At 43.8% G+C, this 18,013-nt stretch overlaps 1 protein-coding gene across 6 annotated transcripts; it reads left to right on the top strand.

The window, feature by feature from the left end:
- Window positions 1-1,781: 1,781 nt before the first annotated feature.
- On the top strand, window positions 1,782-13,715 carry Znf3 (zinc finger protein 3). 6 transcript variants are annotated; one of them, XM_063234196.1, is made up of 7 exons: window positions 1,782-1,953; window positions 3,056-3,097; window positions 4,339-4,447; window positions 7,952-8,088; window positions 9,268-9,359; window positions 9,802-9,928; window positions 11,507-13,715. In XM_063234196.1, the coding sequence occupies exons 4-7, from the start codon at window positions 8,034-8,036 to the stop codon at window positions 12,574-12,576; spliced, it is 1,344 nt and encodes a 447-aa protein (XP_063090266.1). In that variant the 5' UTR covers window positions 1,782-1,953; window positions 3,056-3,097; window positions 4,339-4,447; window positions 7,952-8,033; the 3' UTR covers window positions 12,577-13,715. The 6 variants fall into 6 exon arrangements, with proteins under 6 accessions (XP_063090266.1, XP_063090264.1, XP_063090265.1 ...); XM_063234194.1 differs by lacking the exons at window positions 1,782-1,953; window positions 3,056-3,097; window positions 4,339-4,447 and adding an exon at window positions 4,877-5,014 and having other exon boundaries at window positions 7,949-8,088; XM_063234195.1 differs by lacking the exons at window positions 1,782-1,953; window positions 3,056-3,097; window positions 4,339-4,447 and adding an exon at window positions 4,912-5,014.
- Window positions 13,716-18,013: the final 4,298 nt, after the last annotated feature.

The following is an 18,013-nucleotide window of genomic DNA, read 5'->3' as shown; positions in this document are numbered from 1 at the left end:
TGATCCTGGCCAGGGGTGGGGCTCCTTGTGGACCTGATTAGGCCTCTTGTGCTTCTGAAGGGCATCCTATGGGATGGACCTATGACATGCCTACTGCCAACCCAAGCAAATGTCTCCCTGAGCAGCTATCTCAGGTTGGCAGTGAGACATCTGGGCCACCCTATATGAACTAAATAAAAGAAGTCCTCTTGGCACACACTGGGTTCTTCCTTCCCATCTCATCAGGGGATTCTGCTAACTACCCTGCTCCTATATACTGAGTAGAAAGGAAAGCCAGTCAACTTATTGAGCATGGTAGGAAGCTGCAGAAGTGCTATAAGACTTCTATTTTTTGACCTGTTAGGACATGGTGTATCCTGCAGTAACCTTTTTCAAGCAGTCCATCTTAAATTGGTTGCTTGGTGCCACACTGTCATGACCCTTGAAGCCTTGCTTGGTTTTGTCATAAGGGTAAGGTGATCTTCCAGGAAATTAGGTCTAGCCACAAAGATTTGCTTAGCGATGAAGACATCAAATACAGTGATACCCACATACCGATTATAACAGCACAATTCGTGATAGCTAAGTCTTGAAAGTGGCCTGTACACCCATCAACAGATGAAAGGATAAAGAAAATGTATTACTTACCATAAAAAAGAATAAATCTGAGTCATTTGTAGAACAATGGATGCAGTTTGAGACATATACTAATTGAAATGAATTACACAGAAGGTTCAATATTGCATGGTTTCTCTTATATAAGAAATGTAATGTAAAAAATTTAAAGAATAAAATAAAAGCTAGATGACCGGAAATAGGGAGGCAGACCTTGTGGAAATACATGTTGATCTGGGGGTGGGGAGAATGGTAAGAGGAAGAGGAAGTAAAAATGCTTAAGATGGGATCTGTATGTGTACCAGTTCCCCAAGATGACTGTGACTATGTATTGCAAACATAGATGTGCACATATTTCAAGAAAAGAAAAACTTGTGTAAATACTTGAATCCTAAATTTATCGAGACATTGTGAGATGAATACAAATTACTTTTGGTCTCTACAGTTATAAGAGGTGTTCATGGTGGTGGCCGTTAGCTTCTAGGCATTTATTAGTACAGTGACCTGCTGCTTGGGTAACCTTGGTCCTTGAGATTGCTGCATACACATTTTCAATTTCTTCTCTAAGGGAATTGAAAGGGCTGGCAGTGTGGTGAGTCTCTGTGACATACATCTTTAGGGTCCCCTATACAAGGGTAACACTGTCTATTGAAAAAGTAGCATACTATTTTTCCTCTTCCTGATATGTATCTACATTTTTTGGCAGACTCTGTACACTAATAGAAAGTGAAAAAAAATCAAGAATTCACTTAAACTTTTTTGCTCCCTGATTAAAATCCTCTAGCCCATATTTGGGCGACCTGTCACTGCTCAACCTGTAAACACTGATCCACTCCAGGTCATTATCAAGCAGGACGAGGGATCCTCACTGCCTTACCTCCAGTTGGACAGAGGCTTGTGGTACCACATCCTAGGGAGTCTTCTTTTATTTCCAAACCGTACCTATGTTTACTTCCTGTTCCAGAGAACCATGTCTCTATCATAGTCCAAATCTTGTTGCCAAAGCTGTTGCGTTTTAGAATTTGATTTCTATTGCTGATTCATGGTCATTAGCAGAAGACACAAGACTTCTGAGTCAGAGACAAAAGACTTATTCACAGCACAGCAGGCAACACAAGCACCAATTATTTGAATCGGTTTTTGTCATTTCCTGGTCCCACAGTGAGATGAGTGGGCTCAGAGGGAAGCTGTGCTGTGCTGGCTGCAGGCTGCTCTGCAGCTGAGCTGAGATCGGGGATGCATTGCTTTTAAAGCAAGTGTAAGGGGCCAAGGAATATAGCTCAGAGGCACGGTGCCTGCCTGGCAAGCATGAGGTCCTGAGTTTGGTTCCCGGTTCAGAAAAAGAAGATAAAGCAAGCAGTAAGTAACCTACTCTTTGTCTAGGGGAGATGTGACCTCATCTCTCAAGGTAACTGACTGCCTAAACAACTCTGAAAATGGCCCCCAAGTAAAACATTGCTGGTTGGCACCGAGAACAATGATGTACTTAAGTTAAAAGGAAGTATGAAGGAGGCTGAGGCAGAAGATTGTAAGTTTGAGTCCATAGCAAGTTAATGAAACGCTGCCTCAAAATACAAAATAAAAAAGGGCTGGTTTTGTAGCTCAGTGCAAAGGCCGTAGGCTTAATTCCTAGTTACCCCCCCCCCACACACACACACAAAGTACAAATTCAAATCATACATCTGTTTCGGGCTCAAAGCCTAGAGATTCTGAATAGGCCTAGATGAGTTATGAAATGTGCCTTCTATCAAGTTCCCTTGTAGTTCCTGTGTCACACTACAGTCCAAGAACCTCCAGAAGAAGCCATGAAAGTACCCTGTGCCATCTCCTACCTTGGTACCCCAAGTACTGGGATTACAGGAGTGCACCACCTCACCTGTTTCATTCTGAGTTTCAGTAGTTACTTGTTACTGTTCTCTTTTGCCTCAGGGCCTTTGCACTGCTTCTGTTAAGGAGTACACACACCATCTGAATCAGTATCCATGCTAAAAAGTGGACTCGAGGATGTTGGAGCAAGATCAGAAGAAAGTTTATTATTAGAGGAAATCTTGGGAAAGCAGGACAAATGGCCAGGGATTTAGCTCAGCGGCATAAGCACCTGCCTTGCAAACACACGGTCGTGAGTTCGAACACCAGTACCAAAGGAAAAAAAAAAAAAGAAAGAAAGAAAGCAGATGGGGCCTGAAAGTGGGTTGCCATGGGGACTGTTTGTATAGGGCAGTGGTGGCAAATGTATGGCACTCGTGCCAAAGTGGACTGTTTGTATCACTGAAACCTAAAACGTTCATCATCACTGGCGTAGGGATTTTTATACACCAAAACATCTCGGACCTCTCTGGGCCAAGCTGAGATTCAGCTATGGACTTATCAGCAAGAACATTTGACTAGAAGTGGGCTTATAGAAACTCAGGGCTGGTAGCAAGCACCACTAATTGTAACTTTTCTAAAATTCTCCTCACAGGCAGAACAAAGACATTCTTCAGAGGATGTGAATAGAGGCTTGGTGTGTTGGTGTCCTGGCTGTCTATTACCTTGCTTTTATCACATTCCTGGGCAGGAGGATCCCACCGGTTTGACCTCGGGCCGTTGTTCATCGTACCGCCAAAGCCCTGGCATCGGCTACAGTGTCTCCATCCTGGGGCCTGGCGTGATGTTTGCTTTCAGCAATCGCAGGCTTCCTCTTATCTTGTCTTTCACTGAGTCACTCTGACTCCTTCTCGGGCCTGGCTTTTCCCTGGCTGCCTGTCCAGCCTGCTGAACTCCCTCTGCTTAGAACACTCCTCTTCCCTCATGGGCCCACAGCGCCCTGGAAAGTCTTCCCACCTTACCGCAGGGTCCTGATCTTCCTCAGCATCTTTTAGTGTGCACCAGGTTTTACTAGAACTGATTGTTTAAATTGCTGTCCTAAGATAGAAGCCACTGATGGAAGGACTGTTGCTTCCAGGGCTGAGGGTGCACCATCAATACTGGATGGGGGAAAATGGGGATTAAAGGGAGGCTTGGTTGGGAGGGAAATCAGGTGTGCGCTTGTCAGCTGGGTGTGGTGGCACCTGTAACCCCCACACTCTGGGATGCCAAGGCAGGAGGATGCTGTGTTCAAGCCTCGCATGGGCAACTTAGTGACTCAGAATTTGTCTCAGAATAAAAAATAAAAAGGGGCTTGAGATGTAGCTCACTGTAAAGGCCCTGGGTTCAATCCCCCAGGAGTTAAAAAAATATATGAATGACCCCAGACCTATTCCCCAACTTATTCCCCTCAAATCCTAACATAGCAGGGTTTCCCCTCTTTTCCTTCTCTCCATAAGTTGCTCTCTTCTGTTCTCATGCCTTGCACAGAATTTGTGCTGAAATGTTTTCTTTTAGTTAAGCAATTGGGTTTTTATACATTAAAAAGCAAAAGGAAAAAACGTAGGTCTGTCTGGAAGCAATTCTCAAATAATGCCTCTTTTTTTTTTTTTTTTTTTAAGTCAGGGTCTCTGTATGTAGCTCAGACTGGCTTCAACGTCATGATCCTTTTACCTCAGCCTCCTCCTCAGTGTTGGATTATAAGGGTACATCATTACACCCGATAAGGGCCTACTTTTTACACGCACAAATACCAATGAGTGTGTGTGTGTGTGTGTGTGTGTGCGCGCGCGCGCGCGCGCGTGTGTGTGTGTGTGTGTGTGTGTTTTAGTACTGGTGATTGAGTTTGGGACTTCATGTGAAGCTATAGCCCTTTTTTTTTTTTTTTTTTTCTTTTAGAGGTAAGGTTTCACTATGCAGTTCCGGCTGACCTTGAACTCTAACCCAGGCTGTGCTCAAACTCGCAGCAATCCTCCTGCTTCAGCTTCCTGACTGCTGGCGTTTACAGGTGTGCACCACTATGCCAGGCCCCTGGCTCTTTTTCATTTCCTTTAAAATTTTAATTGTTTTGAGATGGTGTCTTGCTAAATCGTTAAAATTGTGAAGGCTGGTCTCGACCTTATGATCCCTGCGCTTCAACCTCCCAGAGTATCTTCAGGGGTCTTATATTTGCTACATGCGTCTGGAACAGTATCAAAGAAGCGGCCAGACATCGCCCAGGAACGCGTTCAGATACCGCGGGCCGCTACACGCCTTTTTCAGCCTCTTCTCGGCGCCTGGCCGGAACACCCCAGCAGAGGGCGCCATCGGCCAGTTGGGCGAGGAGGACAGGCCCCCTCCCCCAGTGTGCATCAGCTGTCTGGCCCTCGGCTCTCTCCGTGGGAGAGCCGGCCTGAGTCCGTAAACCACCGAGAGGAAAGGCCCTCCCATTTTCCTAGAGAGAACAAGTGGGCGTTGAGAGCACTGTGGTGCGATGGTTATGAAAAGGACGACCCGGAAGTGATAGTGAGGAAAACTTCCGTTCTTTGTTCTGTCCCCGGTGTGTGGGTCTCTGACAGGGTTCCGTCAGGGCCTGGTACGTGTCTGGTTCCCCCAAATCTCCCGTCTCTGCCCCCAGGGTGAGTCGGGCCGTCCCCGGGGCTCGCGGTGAGCGGAGGCTGTCGTCGCCAGGGAAGGGGTGGTGTCCGTGCCGCTGCGGCCCGCGGGATCCCCAAGCCCGCCCGGAGCGGTGTGCGGGAGGCGCCCCTCCCTCCCCAGCGGCCGGTCCCCGACTCCGCTTTCTCCAAGACCCCGGTCCCCACCTACACACAACGGGGCCCTTGTGGCGGGGGAAAGAAAGGGTTCCGGTTCTAGTTTTGTGACTTAAAACAGTATCCCAAAACTCTCAGGATTGCCATTAAGGCGTTCCTCTCTTTAAAACATCTGACAGCTACTGTAACTTAGTACTTCTCCCAGACGCTTTCATTTGATGGTTCTAGCTTTTCGCGTTTGTGGTAGGAGAGGAAGTTTATTTTTAACTTAGCCGGGTCCAAGCGCTGGTCAAGTAATAAGCAATTCTGGGACGCAGATAGAACTAGGGCTGAAAGCAGATGCAAACTAAGATTCCGAGAGTGATCCTGCTGCAGCCCAATGAGCCATGTCTTTTACGGGGAGACAGCTGGTTCTGGCTCCCTTTTTAAATTGCATTGTTCCCTGATTTGGTCTGTTGTAGAAGCAGGATTGAAAACAGCAGTGTTTGTTCCCTGAAGAGTATGTGTGAACTCCGTAAGAGGATAGGAGGGTGACGAGCTTGAAGTCCACGGAATAATTAGGAACTCAAGGTATTTTTTTCTTCCAAGGCAGACGTCTGTGGACTAAGTACTAAGTAGTTAGAGAAGTACTAAATAGCTGGAAACATACTTGAAGAAGAACTAAGAGTAGCTATCAGCTGTGGGCATCATGTGGCTTCAAGTGCTTGATGGACAGTCGTGTGGAGGGACTGTCATTGAAGCTGCATCGATGACTAGATCTCTGAGATGAAGGTCTGATGGAATAGATGTAGTTCCCACCTCTCATAGCTAAGTCGTGCATTGTCAGAGCAGACTACCTGCAAAAGTAATTGAGGGTTTATAGTTATGTTAGCTCACAGAACAATGAGAACTTCATACCCTGGCTGAAGTTGACCTGGTCAACCGTTTGTTTCCTTTCAGCGCTGTCCAGGATACTGAAAGGAAAATAATCAATTGTGGAGGTCTTAATAGGTATTTAAATCCTGGTATGGTTGCACACACCTGTAATCCCAGTACTCTGGAAGGCTGAGGCAGGAGGATTGCAAATTCTAGTCCAATCTGGGCCATTTAAAAGATTTATCGAGACCCTTGCTCAAAATTTTAAAAAGAGTAGCTCCATGCAAAGACCCTGGGTTCGATTCCTAGTACCACCCCCCCCAAAAAAAAAATAAAGCCCCTTTTCTAATCATGCAGCATTGACATCAACAAAAGTGAGAATTTCCAGGAACTTGAACAGAGGCTGTCAGATAGATTCCCAATCCTTGCAACATTGGCCCGTTAGGGACTAACTTTAAAGGAAGGAAAGGATCTGGCAGGTAAATCTCTCCATGGCCTGTTCTTACTGCTAGGTGGTCTTATTTCCCATGAGTATCTCCAGAAAGTAGGGTTGGCAGCAGAACAGGAAAAGGGCTCTGCCTGCATCCAAAGCTGGGTGAGTGCAGTGTGGAAAGTATTTTTCCTATCAGAAACATTGTTTGCTGATGCAGACACTGAGGACTTGTTCTCAACAGTATGCCTTTGAGTTTCAGCTTTGCTTAATGCAGCTGTGAGAGAGCAGTGCCTTTCACCCTGTGGAGTCAGAGTTTTTGACTTGTCTTTCTAAGGAGAAATTGGGTTTTGTCAGCCTCCTAAGTAACAGGGACTACAGGTGTGTGCCACCGGATCCAGCTTCTAAGGAGAGTTTTTCCTAAAAGATGATTTGCTGGGGCTGTCTGCTCATAAACAGTCTTGTTAGTTATGAGTAAAAAGGATGGCTGGCTGGCTAGCTCCAAGACAGTAGTTGAAAAGACCCAGCTGGAGGGTGATGGTAGCAAGTGTGTCACTTTGATTACTCTTGGGGCATGGCTCGTACCTTAGTGCTTGCCCCTGTGGCGAGCAGCATTGGCATTGGGAGCTACCCAAAACTAGTGACTTTTTGAACTTTCAAATGACTCACACAGGGCTCTTCCCATTTTTGTGCCTTATGGGAATGTAATGCTGTAACACAAATATTCTGCTTTCCTGATTGTTATACTCCTTGCAATGTGGTAGGCATTCACGTGATTGTTACATGAACAAATGATTAAATAGATAAAAACCAGAGGTTTTTGAGGGTTTTATTTTGCTTTGTTTGTTGTTTGTCTTTGGGGGGGGTTGTTTGTTTCTTGTTTTGGTCCCCCTTCCTTCCCTTGCTCTTGATTGTTCTTGTAGCTACTGGATCTATTCTAGATGTGTGGATCTTCCCACAGCTTTCCAGTCTGAAGTAGAAACATCTGCCTGAGGTTCAAACCGTATTCTTAAATACTAATATTACATTTTATCTACTAGAGCCAAAGACAACAGACCTTTTTCAATTATGGTATCAGCTGGGGAGTGGAGATATTTGTACTTAAAGTTGGGTATCAAAGAATGTTATGTTTAAAAAAATTGGTTCCTACTTCAGGGACTTACATTTTGATTCAAAGAGAAAAGAGATATAAGAAAAACTGCCTTCTTTGAAAGAGGAAGTACAGCACCTAGGATTAGACTTTTCATCCTGATGAACATAAATACTTTTGTTTTTTATAAATATCAGAGTGTTAGCAGGGAGCCAGGGATCGGACATGGAGAGAAACCCGAGCCATTTTCTTTGTCCTTCTGTAGTGTCCACCAGGATCTAGAAGACCAGTCCCAGTTGCTGTTGAGTATTAACGGAGATGCTGGTTGCTCTCTTGCTGTATACAGGAAATATCTTTTAAGCTGACTTTGAACTTTTGCTTCAGCAGTGTTTCCTCATTTTCATTCAAAACCTGCTTCCTGCTGAGTCTGCAGATAAGAGATCAAAGACCACAACATCTTGCCCTACCCATGGAAACTCAGGCTGATCATGTATCTCAGGAACCTCAGCCCCTGCTTGAGAGTGGTGAGGAAAAAAGTTTCATTCCACATTTTATTCAGTCAGCAGTTACCTGTTGAAATTCTCATTACTAGGTATTAGGTTAAGTAGAATCCAGAAATGCTAAAATACACACATTCCTTTGATTCACTAACTCACAGTCTTCTTGAGGGCGGAGGTGGTGGGCCGACTGATACCAGTCAGCACAGCTTGGAAGGTTTTTTTTTGTCTTTTTCCTTTTTTTATCAGTACCAGGGATCAAACTCAGGACTGCCTGCTTTCAAGGCAGGCGCTTATGCCGCTGAGCTAAATCTCTAGCCCTAGCTTGGGAGGTTACAACAGGCATTTTGTTTTTGTTTTTTGGTGGTTTTGAGACAGTGTCTTACTATGCAGTTCAGGCTGGCTTAGAACTCACTGTGTAGCTGGGCACTGAATGGGAACTCACTGTGTAACTCAGGCTGGCCTTGAACTTGCAATACTCCTCCTATCTCAGCCTCCTGGAATTACAGGCGTGCGCCACCACACCTAGCTACAACAGGCATTTTTTAAAGGTTTTGGGCACCTTATGCAGGACTGATAACATTAAATTCTATTTTTCAGGCGCTTTAACAGCAGATTTTATAGTCATAGATTGTGCTCTTTAAGAGTATGCTCTTTAGTCTTTTGGACATCATTATATAGGTCACAGGCAGAAGGATAAATTAGGTAGGAAGCCATTAAAATGTACTTTGCTTTTATACATTGTGTCCTTGAGTTTCCAACTAGTTTTATCCTTAATGTGTTTCAGGAAAAAAGCATTTAAGGCTCTTTGTTAAAATCTACTGTATCTAGAGGTTTAGAGTCTCTGAGACAAATATGTAACCTTACAGATTACAGAAGACGTTATGTGGTCCACCACAGGAACAGGAAACATTTATAAGTGCATAGATTTCATGTGGGGGTGAAGAAAGGGAGAAGAGCTTGGTGGTTGTGTTTTTAGTCAGATGGGGCAAATCGGCTTTTTTACCTCTAAGAACTTAATGCAGGAGTTTGAGTTCAGAAATGTGGAAGGATGATGGAAGGAATGTGAAAGAAGCCTGTCCCTCGCCCAGCTTGGGGGAAGGGATGAGATTACAGCTGTCATGAAAAACAGGATTGGGAAGTGTCAGGAACAGTCTGAACAGAGAGCAGGGAGACTCACTCCTGGGCCCTTTTATTCTCTTTCAGCGCTTTCTTCTTCAAAAGTCCCTGCCTTTTCCAACAAGGACAGTCTGGGGGATGAGATGTTGGCAGCTGCTCTTCTAAAAGCCAAGTCCCAGGTGAGCCTTGGTTCCCTTCGTCCTTTTTCTTCCCATTTGTGGATAGTTTTGTTCAATGATATCCCATTCAGTGCCCTAATTCCTGAATCTGTCCATCAGGCCATACTCCTTTCTTACTGAATAATGGACCTTTACCTTCTATCATGGGCTGTTGTCTCTCGTCCTCTGCTCTGACCTTTCCCTGCTTCCCAAAAAGGCATTTCATAAGTAAATAAATTTATTGTTAATTAATTTATTGAGGTAAAGTCTCACTGTGTAGTTCATGCTGGCCTTGAACTTGTACTGAGTCTCCTACTTCAGCCTCCTGAGTGCTAGAATTATAAGCATGTGCCCCCCACACCCAGCCAAAAGGCATTTTTGAGCCCCATTTTCAATTGATATTTTTAGTACTGCCAGTCCCTACCCTTGCTCTGAAATTGTATGTGTGACCACGTTGTTTCAGGAGTTGGTGACATTTGAGGATGTAGCTGTCTACTTCATCCGGAAAGAGTGGAAGCGACTGGAACCTGCTCAGAGGGACCTGTACAGGGATGTGATGCTGGAGAACTACAGGAATGTGTTCTCACTGGGTAAGGAGACTCGCTGTTCCAGTGGCACTGGTCGTTGGTAACAGTGTTGTCACTGAGAACAAGTAGTGATTAACTCACTCTTGGAAAATTCTAATAACAGTGATAAGCAAAACTCACATTTATACAGTAATCTGCAGCTTATAAAGGGCTTTCATCTATATTTACTCAGTTAATTCTCATACTGAGACTGCAGCCAGAGTAGCGAGCATTTCCCTTATTTTATAGGAGAGAAAAGTAAGATTGGAGATGTCAGCTGCCTTATGCATGGTGATAGAGCTACTGGGTGGCAAAGCTTGAGCCTTAATTCTTGAACTCCAGCTTTAGTACTTTTTCTGAGTATTCTTAGGACTTAATGTATAATCCAGTAGCTTTTCTAAAAGATTAGTGTGAACAGCTCTGGGTTTGAGTGAACATTCTGGCACTTGACTCTGTCTCCCCCGTTAGTCTGCTGGATTTCTTCTGGGGACCTCTTGCTTTGTTTAGGCTCAAGGACACCAGCTGCTTTTGTAGAAATGTAAACTTGTTTTAAAGAAAAATGGCCTTCCTAATCTTTAGGATTAATTCCTTATTTCTTATCCCACTTTCAGTGAAAATATTTTCCTGAGCAGTGCCAGGGGGTCTTACTCCCGACTGAGACCTCCTGTATAGTTCTGTCTCTTGGAAATCTGGGGTCTTGATTGTGTTCTGTAGCCACTCAGTTTGAGCAGGATGAGCTTCCTTAGTCTACGTCTCTTTCCCATTTCTGAGTCCTGACATGATCTCTTGGTTGGAGTGAGAAAGGGCCAAGGGTCCTAGTTGAAGGGAACTAAGACCAGAGAGGTCTTGTTCAGGTGAGAGAAAACCAGCTGTTTCTGTCCCTGACACTCATTGCCTGTCCACTTTTTTAGATGAAAAAGAAACTATAAATGCTAACTGTAGACCCTCTCTACATTTACTCTCTAGAAGTAGTGAAAAAGAGATGTCAAATACTGAGGTTGTTTATATGGCCCCACATGAGCCTTTGCCTGTTTCTGTGGGCTTGGCACATGGGGTGTGACTGCAGACAGGATGGCTCTGCTGACCCAGGCTGTAAGGAGGCCCTGTGTCTCTACCCTCCTGCTCCTTCTACTCTGCTACTGTACATCATCACCTTCTTCACCGTTCTCCTCAGCCCTCTCGTCAGTTTTTTTTCCATTTACTGTCGCTTAAACAGTTCTTGCAGTCACTATTTCTCCAGTTAAATCTACAGCCTCTAACCTCTTTGAAGACTTTGGCCCTCGTTAAGCAATATGTCCTTTCTCTTCTAGTTCTGGTTTTCAACTTGCCTGATCATCCTCCCTCCTAATAGCTTCTGCTTTCTCTCTTCTTTCAGCTCTTTTCTCCTTGATTTTGTTTTCTTCCTTGTTCCCTCTGCTTTCTTAGGCCAGTTACCATACTTTGCCATAGTTTCATGCATACATGGTAGGTCTCCTTCCAGTCATGTAAAAGACATGTGCTTTTGGAGCTATACAAATCAGTCACATTAATTATTTTGTCTTCTGACTTTTACTTTTTTCCCCACAAGAAACAAGTAACATTTGCATTTTTTTATTGTGCTAGATGGTGAATCCAGGACTGAAAATGATCAAGAAATTTCAGAAGATACAGGATTACATGGGCTGCTACTGGGAAGATTCCAGAAGGATATGTCTCAGGGTCTTAAATTTGAAGAAGCCTATGAACAAGAAGTCAGTCTAAAGAGGCAACTAGGGAACTCCTCTGGGAAAAGATTGAATAGGAAAATACAAGATTTTGGCCAAGTGACAGTTGAAGGAAAGCTCTCCCCTATGGGAGAGAGAAATGAGAAATACAATGAGTTTGGAAACAGCTTCACTGTGAGTTCCAACCTTATTTCACATCAGAGACTTCCTATGGGAGACAGACCCCATAAATGTGATGAATGTAGCAAGAGCTTTAATCGAACTTCAGACCTTATTCAACATCAGAGAATCCACACAGGGGAAAAGCCCTATGAATGTAGTGAATGTGGCAAGGCCTTTAGCCAGAGCTCACATCTTATTCAGCATCAGAGGATCCACACTGGGGAGAAACCTTATGAATGTAATGATTGTGGGAAGACCTTCAGCTGTAGCTCTGCTCTCATCCTACATCGGAGGATCCACACAGGGGAGAAACCTTACGAATGTAATGAGTGTGGGAAAACCTTTAGCTGGAGTTCTACCCTTACTCACCACCAGAGAATCCACACTGGAGAGAAACCCTATGCTTGTAATGAGTGTGGCAAGGCCTTCAGTAGGAGCTCTACCCTTATTCATCATCAGAGAATCCACACTGGAGAAAAACCCTATGAATGTAATGAGTGTGGGAAGGCCTTCAGCCAGAGCTCACATCTCTATCAACACCAGAGAATCCACACTGGAGAGAAGCCCTATGAATGTATGGAATGCGGAGGAAAGTTTACTTATAGTTCAGGCCTTATTCAGCATCAAAGAATCCACACAGGGGAGAATCCCTATGAATGTAGTGAATGTGGAAAAGCCTTCAGGTATAGCTCAGCTCTTGTTCGCCATCAGAGGATTCACACTGGAGAGAAGCCTTTGAATGTAATGGGTATGAGCAGAAGTTCTCTCAGAGTTACTGCTGAATTAAGTATCAGAGAGTCTACATGAAAGAGCTGCATACCCGTTTTCTTCGCTTCCCAAGTCTAAAGAGCTCTTGCCTTATAACTTTGAACAACTTAGACTGGGTCTCTTCCACCTCAAACCTTTCCCTGTAGAAAATGGGGCAGGCAGATAGGGTACATCATTTTGGCACAGTGATCAGAAAACCTAGTGGATTTCCCAGAAAATAGCCTTCAAAACTTGGGAGGCAAGTCAGAGATTAAGTGCTGGGAACAGAAGGAAGCTTGAGGACAAGTCACCCTTTTTTGGAAGGGAGTTTGCACTAAACGATTTTTCTCATACCAGAGGAGCCTTTCTTTCCAACTTGGGGATGAAAAATTAGTAGGAATAAAGTTCCAGTGATTCTACTAGTTGGAATCAATGTAGTGAGCACAAAAGGCAGTGGAAAGAATGTTCTGGGTCCTCTATTTGCTGGGAAGAGGAATAGAGGCAGTATTTTGAAGCCACTGTCCCCAGTCAGCTTTAAGATTTGACTAGAAACATGCTGTTGTGTTTTGTAATTTCATTAATTAAGCAAACTTAGTGTTGAAGGAGTTGTTATTTTATTGAAGAGGGGAAAATGACCCCCAAAAGGATTTCTGTGATGACTGTATCCTGTAGGACTTTTGGAACTACACAACCATATTTCCAAGAGCTGTCTGGCAATACTGTAGGCAGACCCTCCCATGTTCCCTATACTGACTGAGAACTCCAGCTGAGCAATGAATAACCTGAGGGTACATGTCAGAAGCATTTAGCATTGGCCTCTGACTCCTGCCCTCTCTTCCTCTTTCCACTCCTATGATGACAAGTGATTTACTCCAACTTCTAGTTGCTAAGGATGTTTTCAAGGAGTTCAGTCAACTTCTCCTGCCCTCTGTTCCCTCTAACATCTGGCCCCAGCAGCTGAACCTCTGCTAACTCCACTTCTGACTTCAACAGCCAAGGATTAATCCAAATAAAGAGCAGAGCCCAGAGAAGGAAGGCTATGGCCTGAACCTGGTGACAGGGCCTCTTGTAGGGTGAGAATGGTGCTCCCTGATTTTTCCCAACCTGAGGGATGACCTTCCATTGTTTGCCCAGCCTTGTTCATCCTGTAGCATAAAGGAAGTGCACTATTAAACAGAATAGTTTTTCAGAAGAGGAAACTGAGTGTGTTTTTGTGCAAGGGCTAGATTTATTTCAGTTAGAATACTGACTATAAATGGAATCTTTTTTTTTTTTCTGCATTTCTCAGAAATACGAGGTTTCCCCTTAATCATCCATCATACTCCTTTAGATACTGTACTGTCACAAACCAACATAAAACCATTGACAGTTACTCCTACATATAGGATATTAGGAGCTGCAGCTCATTCTGTGTGGTACAATACTCAAGACCAACAACCAAAAATAGGAAAATGTTGCTGGGTATAGGGCCCCTGGATAGAGTACTTGGTCGTTGGGTAGCAGTGGGCAGTTTAGATTTCTTGGTTGAGTTATTCATAGAAGGATATTACAACCATAGAGAAAGCTAGGTAGAAAATCTGATGAAGAAAATATCTGAGACTGGCCCTTTTTGAAAAAGTGTTAGATTGTATACATAAGGTAATTGATCAGATGATCAATACAGGTTTCCAATTTCACAAAACTAAAATGGAATCTTATATTGGCTCTTAGTATTTGCCACACACAGTTTAACTTTGTATCTCAGAATATGAACAGCGAACCATCCAGCCTATATTACAGTCACTAAGATACTTGTCAGTCATGGGGCAGGTTTTGAAGTCCCAGGGTACACTATATCATGATTTCTAGGACAAGAGTCTGTTTTTACACAGAGAAAACGAAATAGTAATAGCATAGTTACAAAATGTTCTAGGAGAAGATGAAGTAGGTCTTAGGAGGACAGGAGATATATATATATATATATATAGTATAATTAAAGATGATAGCTTGGGTTGGGCAATACTGTAGGCACCTCAAGAGGGGCTCTAGAAGAGATCTCTGAACAGGTGAGACCTGGGGTGATGGTCACCAAACATGAAGGGTCAGCCCCTTCTCTGCTCATTGAAACACGCACTGAAGCCATCCCCAAAAGATAAGCACTTCAGATCATCTGAGTGGAGCCTTCAATGGATTTTGGCCATTGTGTGAAGCTTTTTTTTTTAAAGGTATTAAGACAAGGTCTTGCTCTGTAATTCAGGCTGACTTTGAGCTATATAGCCTGGAATGTTCTCAAACTCACTATAATCCTGCCTCGGACTCTCAGTTGCTGGGATTATAGGCATGTACCACCACATCCAGCCAAAATAATTTTCTGAAGTTACTCCTACTCACTTGGTTCTACAGATCATCCTTGTTTCCTATGCTGATCATACTTTTTTTTTCAGTCCCTAACTGGTCAATCCAGAAGATTTTGCCATTTTATTGGCCTGTCTTTACTGTTGTCCTTGGAGCCTGTTTATTCCCCAAGCTTCAGCAAGAACCTCTGTGGTTTCGATCTCTTCCCCCAGATTCTAGGCAGGCCTCCAACTATAGAACATTTACACCTAGACTTTTTATATCTTTAAGCCTATATGTTTCCCGCATTTATTGTTCCTATCTGAAAATTTCTGTGAGAGTCAAAGCCTGGGTTTTCTCTGTCCTCATCTTCGTGTGTTTAACTAGCATCGGGTCTTGGGCAGATTCTATAATGGAAAGGAATTACTGTCAGTGAAATTTTCATAGTTGAGGCAGAAGAAATGGGCTTTCTGAGTGACATGTGGCATCACTCTGTATCAGCCTAACGGCCCATTTCAAGTGGTTTTTATAAATTATTCCTCATTATAATCTGTGAAAAAGGTATTAGTAATACCACTGACAGATGAAACAATTGATCAGAGAATGTCTTGTCTGAGAAATGGGGAAGCTTGTGTAAAGAAGTGTCATCCAGGTGATTGTTCCATTCATTTTTTTCCCCCTACAGTGTTCATAGTCTTTCCTCTTATTCATTCCAGTGTTGCTAGCGCTAGAGGTAAGGTTCTTATTCTCTGGTGATATAAATAGTAAATTAACAGGTCTGTTTTCTTTTAGTCTCCTCAAAGCACCTATGGCAAACTTACCATTAAATGGTTGAAACATTTCAGTGCCTCTTCTCTCTGTAGAATAAAATTCTGTCTCGGCCTTAAGGTCTGGCCTCCTTCAGCTGGACTCTCCATGTCTGTGTAGCCTTATATCAAAAACAAAACGACAAAGCCCCCTATATACCCAACATTCATGTCCATGAGTGGCACAGCAGGCCTTAGAAACCATCTTGTTCAGGCTGCTTAGTGCAGACTGCACAGTAGCCTGACAGATGGCTCTCCATCCTCCATCACCAGAGCTTCCCATTGCGGAGGGCACACCATTCCACTGTTCATCTTAATTACTGGAAATGAAGCTACAGGTAGCTTTCCATTCTCCAGCCCTGTGTGCTTCCTGTCCAGTGTCTGGGCATTCCTCTGACCCACTTCCATTCACACGCCTTACCCTGGAGTGATGTATGCAATGGAGGTGGACTACAGCAGGGCAAAGCTATGTAATGCCTGTCTTTCCATCTGTTCTTCCTTCCTGAGTGTCCTCCCCTGGTGTTTATCTAACAGATGCTTGTTTGTCGTGGAAACTTTGTCATAAGCTTCAGCTTTCTGTGGAGACTTTCCAGTTCATCATGCATGCTATTTCCCATCAAGTTAATCATTTCCTTGAGCTGCCTCTGCATCTGGTCCATACATTCATTATTCTCTCTGTTCTCATCTGTCACTTGTTATTTGTTTACATAGCTGATTCTTTACTGTGGTGGGTTTTCCCCCTTCTTTTTTTTTTTTTTTTTTTTCCTTTTTTGAGGCAAGGTCTCACTATACAGTTCAGACTGCCCTAGAATTCACTTTGTAGCCCAGGCTAGCCTCAAACTTACAGTGATCCTCCTGCCTTGGCCTCCTGAGCACTGGGATTACAGATGTGTACTACCACACCTGGCTCTCCCTTCATTTTGATACTTTCCTACCATACATATTGCTTCCATACTCAGAAGAAATAATAGTAGAGCTCATGCTTGGCATGTGTACAAGGCCCTGGGCTTGATCCACTGTGTGGAGATGCACATGCTTACAAACATAAAAAAAAGTAAAATAGGTAGCATCAAGTGAGCACTGTGTCAGGCATTGTTCTAAGCATATTATGTACACACCTGTGTGCGTGCACACACACACACACACACATTTTTTGTTTCTAGGAATAGACTTCAGGATGTTGTGCTTGCCTCAGGATCTTGTGCTGTGCCACTAAGCTATATCCCCAGCCTATATTAACTCATTTAATTTCCATAATTCTATGAAGTAGATACTACTATTGTCCCACTTTACCTCTTTGTCTTCACATCTGTCAGCTTTGTCTTCACATTGCCTTCTTGTCTTTACCACGGTGCTTTACGGTTTTAGTCCTATTACTGTCCCTATTTTACAAATGAGAAAAAGTAAGACCTAGAGTGGGTAAGTAACTTGCCTATTGCAACAGCTAGAAACCAGTTGAGCAGAGATTCAAACCCAGAGAGTCTGGCTCCAGAACTTGGGCTCTACATCTCACAGTGTGCTATCTCTGCAAATAAAGTAGGGACTGCCGAGAGTAAGCAAGATTATATTCTGCTTGGAGAGAGGCTCATGCTGGTCACAAAAGATTTCATTGACCAAAGGCATTGGAGCTCAAGTTGAGAACCCAGGTAGAATGACAAAGCCATGAGTGAAGACCTTTGTTCTGCCTGACAAAAGAGATACAAACCTGAGTATTCCGTTTGGTCTCTTAAATGTGTACTGTTTCAGGTACCGTGTCAGGGAAAGGCAGAAAGTGGTTAGAAGAAAGGCAGAGAAAGGGCTGGATTAGGTCAGGGTCTCTTCAAGGTAAGGACCTGGTTGGTCTCTTTTCTCTAGGTATCAGAAGAGGACAGTGAATGTGTGAGTTTGCTGAGTGTTGGGTACTGGAATGAAAATTGCTGAGCCTCATCCATGAATTCATGAAGAGGAAAAGCAATGTGGACAGTCACTTAGAGGATGCCATTAAGAACAGGTCTAAGCTGGATGTAATCCCAGCACTCTGGAAGACTGACGCAGGAGGGTTGTAAATTTGGGCCCCAGTTGGGCAACTTAGTAAGATCCTGTCTCAAAATAGAAAGGGTTGAGGATGTTGCTCAGTACTAAAACCTTGGGTTCAATCCCTGGTACCACCATCACCAAAACAACAACAATGACAAAAACAAGCAGATCTGGCCTTCCTACTACCATGGAAGGATGAAAGATAGAAAGATGAAAGATGGAAAGATGAAAGATGAGCTTCTCAGAGGGGTTAGAGAGCATCAAGCCAGTGGCCCAGACATAGACAGAGAAGGTAAAATGCCAAGAGAGTGGTTTGCAGCTGCACAGCGGGTTTCTGGCTCCCCACCTCCTGCCTGAATGCA

The sequence above is a fragment of the Cavia porcellus genome, unplaced genomic scaffold (genome assembly GCF_034190915.1).
Source record: "Cavia porcellus strain 051 isolate PalLab524CR breed Dunkin Hartley unplaced genomic scaffold, mCavPor4.1 scaffold_23, whole genome shotgun sequence".
Taxonomy (NCBI): domain Eukaryota; kingdom Metazoa; phylum Chordata; class Mammalia; order Rodentia; family Caviidae; genus Cavia; species Cavia porcellus.
Note: the sequence above shows the minus strand (reverse complement) of the source record. Positions and strands in the feature narration are given on the sequence as shown.